The 13238-nt window shown below is 39.9% G+C and overlaps 1 protein-coding gene across 1 annotated transcript in view; it reads left to right on the forward strand.

Annotated features, from left to right (window-relative positions):
* Positions 1-9089, forward strand: part of ATIC (5-aminoimidazole-4-carboxamide ribonucleotide formyltransferase/IMP cyclohydrolase) — a 30545-nt gene extending 21456 nt beyond the window's left edge. Inside the window, exons 13-16 of the mRNA XM_082841882.1 lie at positions 5028-5120; positions 6290-6472; positions 8386-8541; positions 8866-9089. Coding sequence (XP_082698008.1) covers positions 5028-5120; positions 6290-6472; positions 8386-8541; positions 8866-8985 — 552 coding nt within the window. The 3' untranslated portion in view covers positions 8986-9089. The remainder of the gene's footprint in view (positions 1-5027; positions 5121-6289; positions 6473-8385; positions 8542-8865) is intronic.
* The last annotated feature ends 4149 nt before the right edge of the window (positions 9090-13238 follow it).

The raw sequence follows: 13238 nt of genomic DNA on the forward strand, positions 1-13238 counted from the left end.
CTTCAATTCTACATATATGGGATCATGTCTTTTATAAATCTGTTCTGTAACTTGCCTTTTTTTCTATGCACTGAGCTACAAATGTGTTTATATATCAAGAAAGATAGATCCACATCTTCATCTGAAAGGCCATGTGGCAATCCACGTACTATGATGGATATTTAAGTTGTTTCCATTTTCAGTGATGTGATGGGTGTTTTCACATAGTCACGACTTTGCTATTGTCCTGTTGTCATCTTTTAGAAGGACATATTCCTAGGATAAAAATGGTTTTCTTTTTGTATTTACATGTATTATATCAATTAATACGCACAGCTCCCTCTGGGCGGGGTGTGACTACTGTCAACTCTATTGTAAAGATTACAAAATTCTGACAGAGAGGACAGTTAAGACATTTGCCCAAGGTTATACTATAAGGAAATGGATGAGCTAGTAGTACTTGTTTTTCTGAAATCCCTTAATCGGGCCTTCAGTTTTAAAGGATATTTTTGCTGGGTCTAATGTTGGCTGTACTTTGCTTTCAGTACTTCAGGTGTGTAACTGACTTCTTTGTTTTCTGGTCTTACCTGCTGGTGTGGCTGGTGTTTTTGATTGCATGCTGGGCATTGGATATTGATGAAATAAAAATTCGTATTTTAAGGCAAAAGGCAAGAAAAATTTAAACATGAAACTTTTTCTTTGGCCGCCTCCTTCCCCTCTAGCGTGCACTGTGCATCTGCATTATGCGTTAACCAGGCTTCCCCAGTGGCAGAAATACCTGCTCAACCATAAAGCTCAATTTTTCTTCTTCTGGTGCCAGCCACGTAACTCCTTAGAAGATAACATTCCTTTCTCAATCCTGTGAGGGGTCACGATGAGCCACCACTCTGCCTTGTGTATGCAGACATCTTTGGTGAACTTCATGTACAATGCCAATATATCAGTTCCCTTAAAGATAGTGATTGGTACAGAGCAGACTGGTCAGACAACGTGGGGAGGTTCTGGGCTGCACCTAGTGGAAGTTCTTAGCTTAAATACTTATGACCTTATTAATATTACTAGCTATTTTATTTCTATTCTGCCTATTTTACAAGATTATTGTTTCTTCCAAATATGTGACTGAGCGTTTGATAAAAATAACGATGACTAGGGGAGTTGAAATGATTGACCAAATACATCTTTCTATAAGATCAGTGATTATAATAGTGTAACTATAGATATGGGAAGAAGCAACAAGAGGGAACCATTTCCTGGACCATAATAGACTAGTAAATCAGGTGGTCCAGAGGCTTTTGGTTACTGCCAAGAGGGCCTAGTCCAGTAATGGCACATTGAGTCCAGTAATGGCACATCGAGTGGCTTATCAGCGAAATCCTTGCCTGAACTGAAGGAGCATTCCTAGCACCATGGGACAAATTAGTCACAAAATGCCTCCCAAACTTTAGTTGAAATTAAGACCAAAAGGGAGGGGATCGTAAAATAAAGAATGTCGCCCACCATCCAGTTTTGCAAGAATCAAGTCTTTAGCCATTGCAGTCACTGAAAGGAATTCAGGGTGAGGTACTTACGTGGTCTGGGGAAAACTGACAAAACTGGCCCTCAGATAGTTATATATTTTCAGGAGATTTTGTGAACCCAGTTTCTTGTATCTTCCCGTACTTAGGAAAGCACTTACAACCATTAATTAGGATGTCTGTTCCTCGAGAATAGCAGTAACCTTCTGCCGAGAAGTGTGATTGATTGCACGTGCCCCTTCATCGAAATCACATATATACTGGCCACCCCCCTTACCTATTTGGAACAGTTCTCAGATCTTTTTGAGAGACTGTCTCCTGGGTTCCTCAGGTTGCCTCAAATAAAATTTTCCATATCTTTTGTAGGTTGACTGATCAGTTTTTTGGTCTGCAATATGAAAGAACCATATAGATATTTTGAGGGTCTGGATGGTGTTTTTTTCTGTTCATAGAGTTGACTTAATGCGGGGCTTAGCTCATTTACCTCTTAGTTACTGCCTTGCAACTTGGAAAATGCCTTGAGGGGAAAAGCATCGTCACATTCATTTCTTCCAGCTTCCTTTATATCTCTGGGGTCTTTGCCTCTTGCCTCTCAGTACTTGATATTTTATGAGCTCTGTATTCAGGTTTTCTATTTGTTCTTAGAAAAGGATTAGTCTCTTAAGAAGTCATTTTGTAACAAGTGGACGAGTTGGCTATTGTTTCCCGGTCTAAATCCTGCGACTTTAAGTAGAATGCTGAAAATAGGCTTTAAAATCTTTATCAGGATAGTTCTGTTAATAAACACATAGTGATTAAGACATGATCTTTGTTGGTTTACTGGTTATTCTTTCATTTTTATCTTTGAAACTTAATGGTGCCCTGAAGTGAAGGAACATGTAGGAATCATATATAGAAAGATCTTTCAGTCCTTTGGAATCCACTCCTTTGGTCAAGGCCCTGAGGTACTGGGGTAGCTAATGTTTTTAAGCAGCTCACAGTAAAATGAGACTCTTTTTTTTTTTTTTAACTTTATTAATCTGACTGGTTAATGTATTTTTTAAAATACCAAAAGGGTATTGAGCTAGATTCCTTGGTACCCATGCTGACAACTGTGTCTACCTATTGAGACTCTTACTTTTGTAAGTTTTCCTTGTAGTTTTATAGGTATTGGACTGATTACTTTAGTAGCACTTGATAGGTTTTGTGCCTCTGGCTGTGCTAGCTTGGATATTTTTGCAAGGGTTTGATTTTAATCTTTTATGTACATTCTTTTGTACTTGTTCATATGTATTTTTAATGGAAATTTGGAAACCTAACTAAGGATGAGAATGATGGTATTATTCTCCTTTGTATTCCCCTCCCTTCTTTTAAAACAGGTTTTTATTAATATTCCAGCCTCAAAATCATCAGATTATACTATTAGGTCTAGAATGGTTTCAGTCCTGAGGAAGCCGGAGAAGTGTAATGAGTGTGTGTTAAGTATTAACAAACATGCTTGAATTTTTCTGTCTTCTCCCATTTTTCTTGAATAATGCTTCAATTTGTTTTAACTATATGTGCCATGTTTATTACACTGGATTCTCTCACTCCCACCCCTTGACATGTCTCATAGTCCTTGATCCTAACTCAGGATACTAGGGTTATATTTGAAGGTAGGCAGCTAAGAAGGCTGGCTTTTGTTATTAATCTTTCTTAGAACCAAAGGAATAAAATGTATAGTTGGCAAAGAGCAAATACAGATAGAAAAGGATATACTATCAATAGTACCTTAGTATAATAAATTCTTAAAAAATTCTAACAGTGGTTTTTAAGCTTTTAATTTTGAGTTTAAAAAGTAAAAATTATAGATACACATGCAGTTTTAAGAATTCCCATGTATCTTTTACTCCATTTCCCCTAATGGACAGTGTCTTGCAAACTATTAATACAGCATCACAACCTTGATAATTGACATTGATGCAGTCAAGACACAGAACATGCCCCTCACTGCAAGGAGGCTTCTGTTGCCTTTTATAGCCACACTCACTTCTCTCCTGCCTCTGCCTCCTCTGTAACCTCGGGCAACTACTAATCTGTTCCCCTTTCTGTAACTTTCATTCATTGTACATTCATGAACAGGTTTTTGTATGAACATAGTTTTCATTTCTCTGTTCTAAAGACACAGGAGTGTATTTGCTGGCTGGCATCATAGTTGCATATTTAGTTTAAGAAACTGCCAGACTGTTTTCCAAAGAGGCTGCATCATTTTATATGTTACACCAGCAACATATGCACGATCCCAGTTTCTCTGCATCCTTACCAGGTTTCGGTGTTGTCGCTTTCTTATTAGATAGGTGTGTAGCAATACCTCATAATTTTAATTTGCCTTCCCTAATGCCTAGTGATGGACATTTTTTCATGTGTTTATTTGCCATCTGTATATCCTTTTTCTTCAAATGTCTCTTCATGTCTTTTGCCCATTTTCTAATTATGTTTTTAGTCTTGTAGCTGAATTTTGAGAGGTCTTTATATATTGTGAATACTAGTTCTTTGTTGGATATGTGGTTTGCAAAATATTTTCTCATGGTCTGTAACTTGTCTTTTTATCCTCTTAATACAGGATTTCTTCTAAGAGCAGAAGCTTTAGTTTTGATGAAGTCTGACTTAACAGTTTTTCAGTTAGATAATTTATCAATTAGCTGTGCTTATATTTTTTGTCCGCTTAGCATACCAACATAGATCATTATTATTCTTTTCAATTTGTATTTGCTTTTTATATTAAAGATAGTGACATTTTTAGTTATACTAGTTGTTTCATTCTGTTTGAACCGGTAGTACATAATACATTTTTGAATACTTTCTATGTAGAATATTCTAGGCAAACCAAAAAATGATCCTAATTTGGTTTTTCCTGAGCAGTCTTGGCTGTATGTGCATCACAGTTACTTGTAGAGTCTGTGAAAATTACTCTGTGTTTTTTTGTTTTGTTTCGTTTTGCGGTACGCGGGCCTCTCACTGTTGTGGCCTCTCCCATTGCGGAGCACAGGCTCTGGATGCGCAGGCTCAGCGGCCATGGCTCACAGGCCCAGCCGCTCTGCGGCATGTGGGTTCTTCCCGGACGGGGGCACAAACCCGTGTCCCCTGCATCGGCAGGCGGACTCTCAACCACTGCGCCACCAGGGAATGTTTTTTTTTGAACATAAATTTTATCACATCTCCAGTTATTCGGTGCTACTGTGATAGAGAAAATACTGTTTGTCAGTTTTGGAGTGGTTATGGTATTTCATATCTAGTGTGATACGTAAAGAGGCTTAAGCCAAAGTTTTTTGCAAAATGGCATCAATCTGAGTTTGTGACGTATTAGGCGTCGCACAGAGTTCCATGACAAATACGTTAAATATGATTCTTTCAGTAAAACATGATAGTGTCTCCTATGAACAGTTAATTTCACTCCCTCATTTGAGGGATAGAACTATATATTATAGGTCTGTTATAAGGGACACATAAGATGCTAAAAGTTAAATGAAGGTTTAAAAAAAAAAAAGCCCCATTTACCATTCTGTGTTTTTTTAGTTGCCGGAATCTGCGCTCAGAGACCTCACTGTGGCCACCATTGCTGTCAAGTATACTCAGTCTAACTCCGTGTGCTATGCCAAGGACGGGCAGGTAACCAAGCTGTCAGACTCACCTTGGGAGGACTGTTGTTTTGCAAGATGATGTTCAAAAATCCGTCCGTCTTGGGAACTAGACTGCTTGAAAAGGAAAATTTGCCAAGTTTTTCTCTTCTCGGTTTGTCAGTATTTACTCAGTAATGAATACAAAGTATCTTTGGAACTAAGTGTTAAAATTGTTCTTATTGCTTCTTGCCTGGAACGAGTTGGCACGTTTTGGGTTAGGGGACAATGGTTGCTAGGGAACTAGTTTTTTTGCTCCCCTCGTCCCTATCGGTAGCATTTCCAGTGAAGAGGGAGTAGAACATACTGCCACCCACTAGTCCATCGTTTTGCAGCATAAAGGGTATTTTTATTTATACTTTTAACGTTATTTTACCAAGAATCTGTAGACTAAGAGTTAACATGATGAAAAATCTGGTTTACTGAGGCATAATTTATATACAGTAAAATTCACCCTTTTTAAGTGTAGAGTTTGACCAGTTTGCACAGATTATGTAGTTGTTTGACCGTTACCACTACCGCAGTCAAAATATTGAACATCTTTTACTATCTGATGTTAAGCTAGGTATTTAACTTTTCCTAGTTAAAAGCCATAGGATGCAGGACTGAGCTGGCTCATCACTGGGCCTCTCCTAGCTCTAGGATAAACCTGGTTTTGCTGGGGCTTTAGCACTGTTTCTTATAGTGTCTTGCGCTCCTCTCTAGCCATTTGTTAAATTATTTGGCCCATAAGTGGGAGGGGAGGATGGATGTTAATTGGCATGTGACCTGGAAGACCCTTTCAAATTCGGAATTTAGGTGATTGCCTACTGTTGCAAGATTGCTAATCTGTAATACCAAAAACCTGGGAGACTGTGACTACTTGTCTGATAAGTTCCAGCAAGACCACGCTTCACTGCTGATGTCCAGGAGCTCTAGAAACTTCCAGATATTAATTAATAGCCATACCTCAAATTTCACTGAAGAGGTAAAACATAAATAATAGTTAAAACATGTTACACTTAACCTTTTTGATGACTTTAAAATTATTTGTATTTCTCTTATTTCAGCCTGATTTTCTTTTCCCCCCACAAAATTGATGGATTTGGGGGAATATGCACAAAAGATCCATTGAGAAGTGTGTTGTTATTCATTTTAACGTCTGTGTTCTTCATTCTTCAGGTTATTGGCATTGGAGCTGGACAGCAGTCTCGGATACACTGCACACGCCTTGCCGGGGATAAGGCAAACTATTGGTGGCTTAGACATCACCCACAAGTGCTTTCCATGAAGTTTAAAACTGGAGTGAAGAGAGCAGAAATCTCCAACGCCATCGATCAGTATGTTACTGGAACCATCGGAGAGGTAAGGGCTGTCGTTGAGTGTGGGTGGAGTGTATTAGTATGTTTACCCTTTCTGTGTAACAGACTATCTTCATCACTACAAAGATAAAAGATATTTTTCTTGAAGTTCTGTATTATCTAAATTTGCTAATCTAAACTTCTTCTGTCTCGTTTACCTTTCTTTGGCGTTCTTTATCCCTTTCTGACACTACAGATCATATGTCTTTTTAGATTATAACCACTGGTTTAGTTTTGTATGTTTGTACCTCCCTTGTTGATTGTAAGCTTTTTTTTTTTCCTATAAATTTATTCATTTTTGGCTGCATTGGGTCTTCATTGCTGCGCGTGGGCTTTTTCTAGTTGTGACAGGCAGGGGCTGCTCTTCATTGAGGTGTGCAGGCTTCTCATTGCAGTGGCTTCTCTTGTTGCAGTGTGTGGGCTCTAGGTGCACAGGCTTCAGTAGTTGTAGCACGCAGGCTCACTAGTTGTTGGTGCATGGGCTTAGTTGCTCCGCGGCATGTGGGATCTTCCTGGACCAGGGCTCGAACCCGTGTCCCCTGCATTGGCAGGCGGATTTGTAACCACTGCGCCACCAGGGAAGTCCCTATAAGCTTTTTTTTTTTAAAGATTTATTTGTTTGTTTGTTTATTTATTTGGCTGTGTCAGGTCTTAGTTGCAGCATGCAGGCTTCTCTCTAGCTGTGGCGCGTGGACTCTCTAGGTGTGGTGTGTGGGCTCTAGAGTGCACAGGCTCAGTACTTGTGGCATGCGAGCTTAGTTGCCCCGTGGCCTGTGGGTTCTTAGTTCCCTGACCAGGGATCGAAGCCGCGTCCCCTGCATTGGAAGGCGGATTCTTAACTACTGGACCACGAGGGAAGTCCCTGATTATAAGTTTTGATGACAGGGGCTGTTTTTCACCCATCTTGGGTGTCTGTCGCAGTGCCAGTCATGATGCTTACTATGTGATAGGTGTGTATTTAACATTGCATACAAATTACTTGATAGCAGGTAACAAATGTCCCTCTGCATTTTCTACAAGCTCCATTAACAACTCAGTGTACTTGTGTTATATTTCATGTTCTTTAATGTTTTCTACTTTGAAGCAGGTATATGGGAGCATTAAAATTGCAAGTATTAGGTAGCCTGCTAAAAGAATAGGATTTAGCCCAGTTTCTGGAAATAGAAATGCTTAACAGGTACTGGATGCAAAACACAAAGAGAAGCTTGGTAATCAAAAACTCAGTGGTCTTCTGAGGGGGCGAGTCAACTCCACTGGGCTGTCCATTCAGGGATAGGAATCCATGACATGATCAACAGGTGTCGTTGCAGTGTGCGCTCTGTAACCAGGAAACGCTTCAAATAGCTTTTTAAAAAAATTACTTTAATATTTGCTTTTTCTGCTTGATTATTACACAACAAATTGTGCTGTAAGTCCTGGAAGAGAACTTATATATGTGAATAAGAATAAAAGTATGTTGTTTAAGCCTTTTGGTTTAAACCCTAAATAGAAGTACTTTTTAAAAGTGAACACTGTTGAGTCATGTTCTGGTTGGTCTATTAGACTGACTCTGTACTTAAGACTAATTATTGTAGAAATGTACTTCTAGAAATTATCTGTTTCCTTGCTTGCTTTGATACAGGGATATAAAGCAGTAGATTTAACTTAGAGATTAAAGAACAAAATATATTTGGAATAAACTGGCTTGTAAATGGTACAGTCTTTATTTGGTACACCTAAGATTAATTTTCTTCCTTAATGAAATGTTATACAACATCAAAAAAAGGTTCTAGAAATATGGACTTGGGTATAAATGAGTCATTATTTATAATTAAGTCCTAGGAAAAATGCCCAAGTGTTTTTCTGGCATTCTGATTTGTATCAGATAGTACTGAAGATGGTGTAAAACCTGTCTTTCCCCTCTGCCCCCACTCATAGGGTGAAGATTTGATCAAGTGGAAGGCACTGTTTGAGCAGATCCCCGAGTTATTAACCGAGGCAGAGAAGAGGGAATGGGTTGACAAACTTAGTGAAGTTTCCATCAGCTCTGATGCCTTCTTTCCTTTCCGGGACAATGTAGACAGAGCTAAAAGGGTAAGTATGGAATTGGTGTGTGTATGGATTTGGTCATTATGCAGCAACCATTTCAGAGATGCTGCTTCTGATTTTGCAGTTCTGTGAGTTATATTATAGATCGGGCTGTGATGATGTGATTTATCAGTAACACCTAGAGTATTATTTTGACTTCTCTGTTTGTTGTATGGACAACCCAAATCCCGTTATTTTGCCTCTTGACCGAATAAGTCTGCAGCGTGAATCGTTGTTAGCTTGCACTTGTTATTGGGTGTGAGGGGTTGATTCTGGACGTGTTTTGGCACGAGGCTGTGTTTTGAGAGTCCGTCTCTGTCTCCCCCTCAGAGTGGCGTGGCCTACATCGCTGCCCCTTCCGGTTCCACTGCTGACAACGTTGTGATCGAGGCTTGCGATGAGCTGGGAATAATCCTCGCTCACACGAATCTCCGGCTCTTCCATCACTGACTTCTTCACGCATTATTTTATACCCTGCCTATGTGTAGGTGAAAAATCACATATGGAATTTTGAAAATAACCTTTTTTAAAAAATAAAGCGTTAAATTTTAATAATCTTGGAGCCATAGTGTCTGGTAGTTGTATTTAATTTGTCTTAGCTATAGGCTCTTTAGTTTGACAGACATTACACATGGTTATTTGTAAGAAATACAGGAGCATCCCTGCCTCCTGGGGCTCAGCTCATCCCAAAATGTTATCTGTGTGAATATCTGTAAATCATTAGGTAAACCAAAGAAACTGAGCAGCCACCATAGCAGGTGGCACAGGCATCTTAAAGTCCCACTAGTTTACTCACAGGGGATTCTGCTCATGAGTTACCTCTAATCATAGTTCTAAAGAGTGTGGTTGACGACCTTCTAAACAAACAGCAGATCGTAACCCGTGGACTAGAAACTTAGGGGGGATTAAAGCTTCTGTTGGCCCAACATTAGGATACTGCCAGTACTTCCTTTTTCCTGTGTTAAGTGAAATGTTTCCCATAATTTAAACCAGTCCTTGATGTCCCCTCTGGAGCTACCTAAAAAATGTATTCAATGTTTGGTGCTCAGAAATGGACCTGGTATTCTCCCAGGTTTACTACCAGAAGTAGGGCACAGTGGATGGCAGTGCCTTCCTCCATCAGGACATAATTGTGCGTTTATGTGCCCTGCCCGTGTGGTCCTGATTGTTCGCATATTACACCGAAGGCCAACTGAAACCTTTTGTCATCTTTCACCTTAAAAGTTGAGTCCTGCCCTCTTCCTATGTCCTTAACCCACTTTCCCTAAATTAAAAGATTTCTGACGGGTTTTTTTAAGGTTATCCTTCTAGTCATTAATATATTGACTAATCTTCCGGCCCTTGTATAGTTAGTACCCTCCCACACTGAAGACAAGGCTGACTTGTGTGACCAACAAAATACTTTAGGAAAGATGTGTGACTGCTGAGGCTAGGCTGTAAAAGGCATTACAACTTCAGCCTTAGTTTCTTGGAGTTAGCCAGTGCCATGCCGTAGGTACCTTTAAGCAGCCCTGCTGAAGGAGAAACTATCTTGCCAACACTACCTGCCCACCATGTGCGTGACCTGCCTTGGAAGTGGAGCTCCAGTCTCAAGGCGACATCTTGCTGCCACCTCTTGAGAGACCTGAGCCAGAACTGCTCAAAGGAGCTTCTCATGAATTCCTGGTGCACAGAAACAGATAATGTATTGCTTTAAGCCATAAAGTTTTGGGGTGCTTTGTTAGGTAGCAATAAACAGCTGATACATATTTTGGCTTATAACTTGTTAAGTGTGCATTCTATCTCCCCTTGACCAAAGGTTAACACTGAGGCTATAATCATTGGAAGAATTGTTTCTCCATTTAACACTGTACGGTTTGAATACGTTTACATAAATATTTTAAAGAATGGCACTACAAACTATCTCAATTAGATATAAATACTTATGTCCAGATTTATCAAGTTAATTCATTCTCTAATCAGTGTTTTACATTTGCAAAACAGAGGACCGTGTGAGAGCTGAAATTCCACCCACCATTACTTCCCAGATATGCAGGCACAATATTAATTTTTTTTTTTTTGCGGTACACGGGCCTCTCACTGTTGTGGCCTCTCCTGTTGCAGAGCACCGGCTCCGGATGCACAGGCTCAGCAGCCATGGCTCACGGGCTTAGCCGCTCCGCTGCATGTGGGATCTTCCTGGACCAGGTCACGAACCTGTGTCCCCTGCATCGGCAGGCGGACTCTCAACCACTGCGCCACCAGGGAAGCCCACAATATTAATTTTTAAAGACTCAAAATACTTTTTTCTAAAAATATTTTTAAATTTTATTTATTTTATTTATTTATTTTTGGCTTCATTGGGTCCTGGTTGCTGCGTGTGGGCTTTCTCTAGTTGCGGTGAGCAGGGGCTACTCTTTGTTGCAGTGCACGGGCTTCTCATTGCAGTAACTTGTCTTGTTGTGGAGTATGGGCTCTACGCGCGTGGGCTTCAGTAGTTGTGGCTCGTGGGCTCAGTAGTTGTGACTCACAGGCTCTAGAGCGCAGGCTCAGTGGTTGTGGTGCGTGGGATCAGTAGTTGTGGCTCGCAGGCTCTAGAGCACAGGCTCAGTGGTTGTGGTGCATGGGATCAGTAGTTGTGGCTCGCAGGCTCTAGAGCACAGGCTCAGTGGTTGTGGTGCATGGGCTCGGTAGTTGTGACTCACAGGCTCTAGAGCGCAGGCTCAGTAGTTGTGGTGCGTGGGCTCAGTAGTTATGACTCGCAGGCTCTAGAGCGCAGGCTCAATAGTTGTGGTGTATGGGCTCAGTAGTTGTGGCTCACAGGCTCTAGAACACAGGCTCAGTAGTTGTGGCGCACGGGCTTAGTTGCCCCACAGCATGTGGGATCCTCCCAGACCAGGGCTCGAACCCGTGTCCCCTGCATTGGCAGGTGGATCCTTAACCACTGTGCCACCAGGGAATCCCCTCAAAATGTTTTTTAGAGTATTTCCTTTTAATACTTTCTGAGGTAATTTTTAAATTTTGGACCTCAGACATAAAGAATTGGAATAATCATAGTCCGTAGTTCATGACAGACTGGTCTATGTGTATATGTTTAGTAATGTAATAGTAATGTGACCTCATCTCCCAAAACAGAAGCTGGAATCTGAGCAGTAACTTATTCTAAACATTTGGTGCCCCCAACTTCCCTACGCCATCCCATCTCAGGGTCTCCTCCAGGAAAATCTCATCCTGTATCCCATCTTCGTCTTTGCATCTTTATGCATCTAAAAACTAGAGCCCTTCGCTTACCTATCCAAAGACTGTGAAGATATTTCTCTTATGTTTTCCTTTAGGCAATTATAGTTTTCACTCTTAGAGTTAGGTCTTGTTATCTATTCCAGTGTTAAAGTGATGCATGGGTCAAGTTTCATTTCTTTCCATACATTTATCCAGTTGTTCTAACATCGTTTGTTGAGACAACTCTTCCTTTTGAATTGCCTTGTTGCCTCAACCATATTTGTGTGTCATTTCTGGACTCTTTTCTGTTCTACTGTTATGTTTGTCCTAATACCAACACCACACTGTCTTGATTATTGTGGCTTAATAGTAAATTTTGAAATTGGGTAGTGTGAGTCCTTCATAATAGTCTTTTAAAAGATTTCTTGGCTATTCCAGGTCCTTGGTATTTCTATGTAAATTTTAGAATCAACTAGTCCATTTTTGCAAAAAAGCCTCTTGAGATTTTAATTGGAATTGCATTGAATCTGTAGATCAGTTTGTGGAGAATTGATATTGATCCCCTTTGAAGGTTGATCCCCTCTGGTTTCCACCAGTTTTTGGTTGCCTTCCAGGGGCTTTAAATAGATTTTTTAATATTTTCGTCAAGTGTTCCTAATTATCTGCAGGAGGAGTAGTCCAATATAATCTATTCTGCCATTAAGAAAATAAAAAACCACCAATAAATATCATAGGATGTTTTCTAATAATTGCTTTAGTTTCTTAAATAATTTTTTCATTTCTAAGTCAGTTCTAGCAAGGTATATTTTTCCCCCTAGGAATTTGACCATTTTTTCTAAGTTTTCGAAATTGTTAGTATGTAGTTATAAGTAGTTTTCTCATTTCTTAAAAGGTCTTTATTATGGATATTTTGGGATAAACACAAGAAAAGTAAAATTCTATGTATCTATCATCCAACTATAATAGCTTATGACTACTTTAGTTTTATCTGTTTCTCCACTTCTCATGCCTCAACACAGATTATTTTGAAGCAAAGTCTATAGATATTTCATCTGTAAATATTTCAATCAGTTAATCTAAAAGTAACTTAAAAATTTTTTTAATGAATATTCTTACACTTAAAATGCATGACTATATCTATCAACTGAAAGGGCCAAGAAGTGTGACACCCCAGTGGCAATGAGCGTACCTAATGCTAAGATCTTGGTTTCTAATACCATTATCTAATAAAAGGATCCAGGACTCCTTGGAGAAATGGGTTACTCTAGACTGAGCAGAAAACCCATAACAAAACATCTGGATCAGTAAAGAGTGATTTGAATTGGGGGAGCGTCTGGGGCCCAGGAAGAAAAGCATGAGCCCTCACTCATTTGTAAATAGTCCACCAGGGGCACCCTGAACCCATCCTGTTGCCTCCAGAGGCACCTTCTTTCTGAAGCCCAGTCCCTCGTCCCTTCCTGAGAGCACAAGTCCCTGCAGGTCTTTAAGCTCCCAGTGCCTTCCAT

This window comes from Leucopleurus acutus, assembly GCF_964270905.1.
Source record: "Leucopleurus acutus genome assembly, chromosome: 6".
Lineage (NCBI taxonomy): Eukaryota > Metazoa > Chordata > Mammalia > Artiodactyla > Delphinidae > Leucopleurus > Leucopleurus acutus.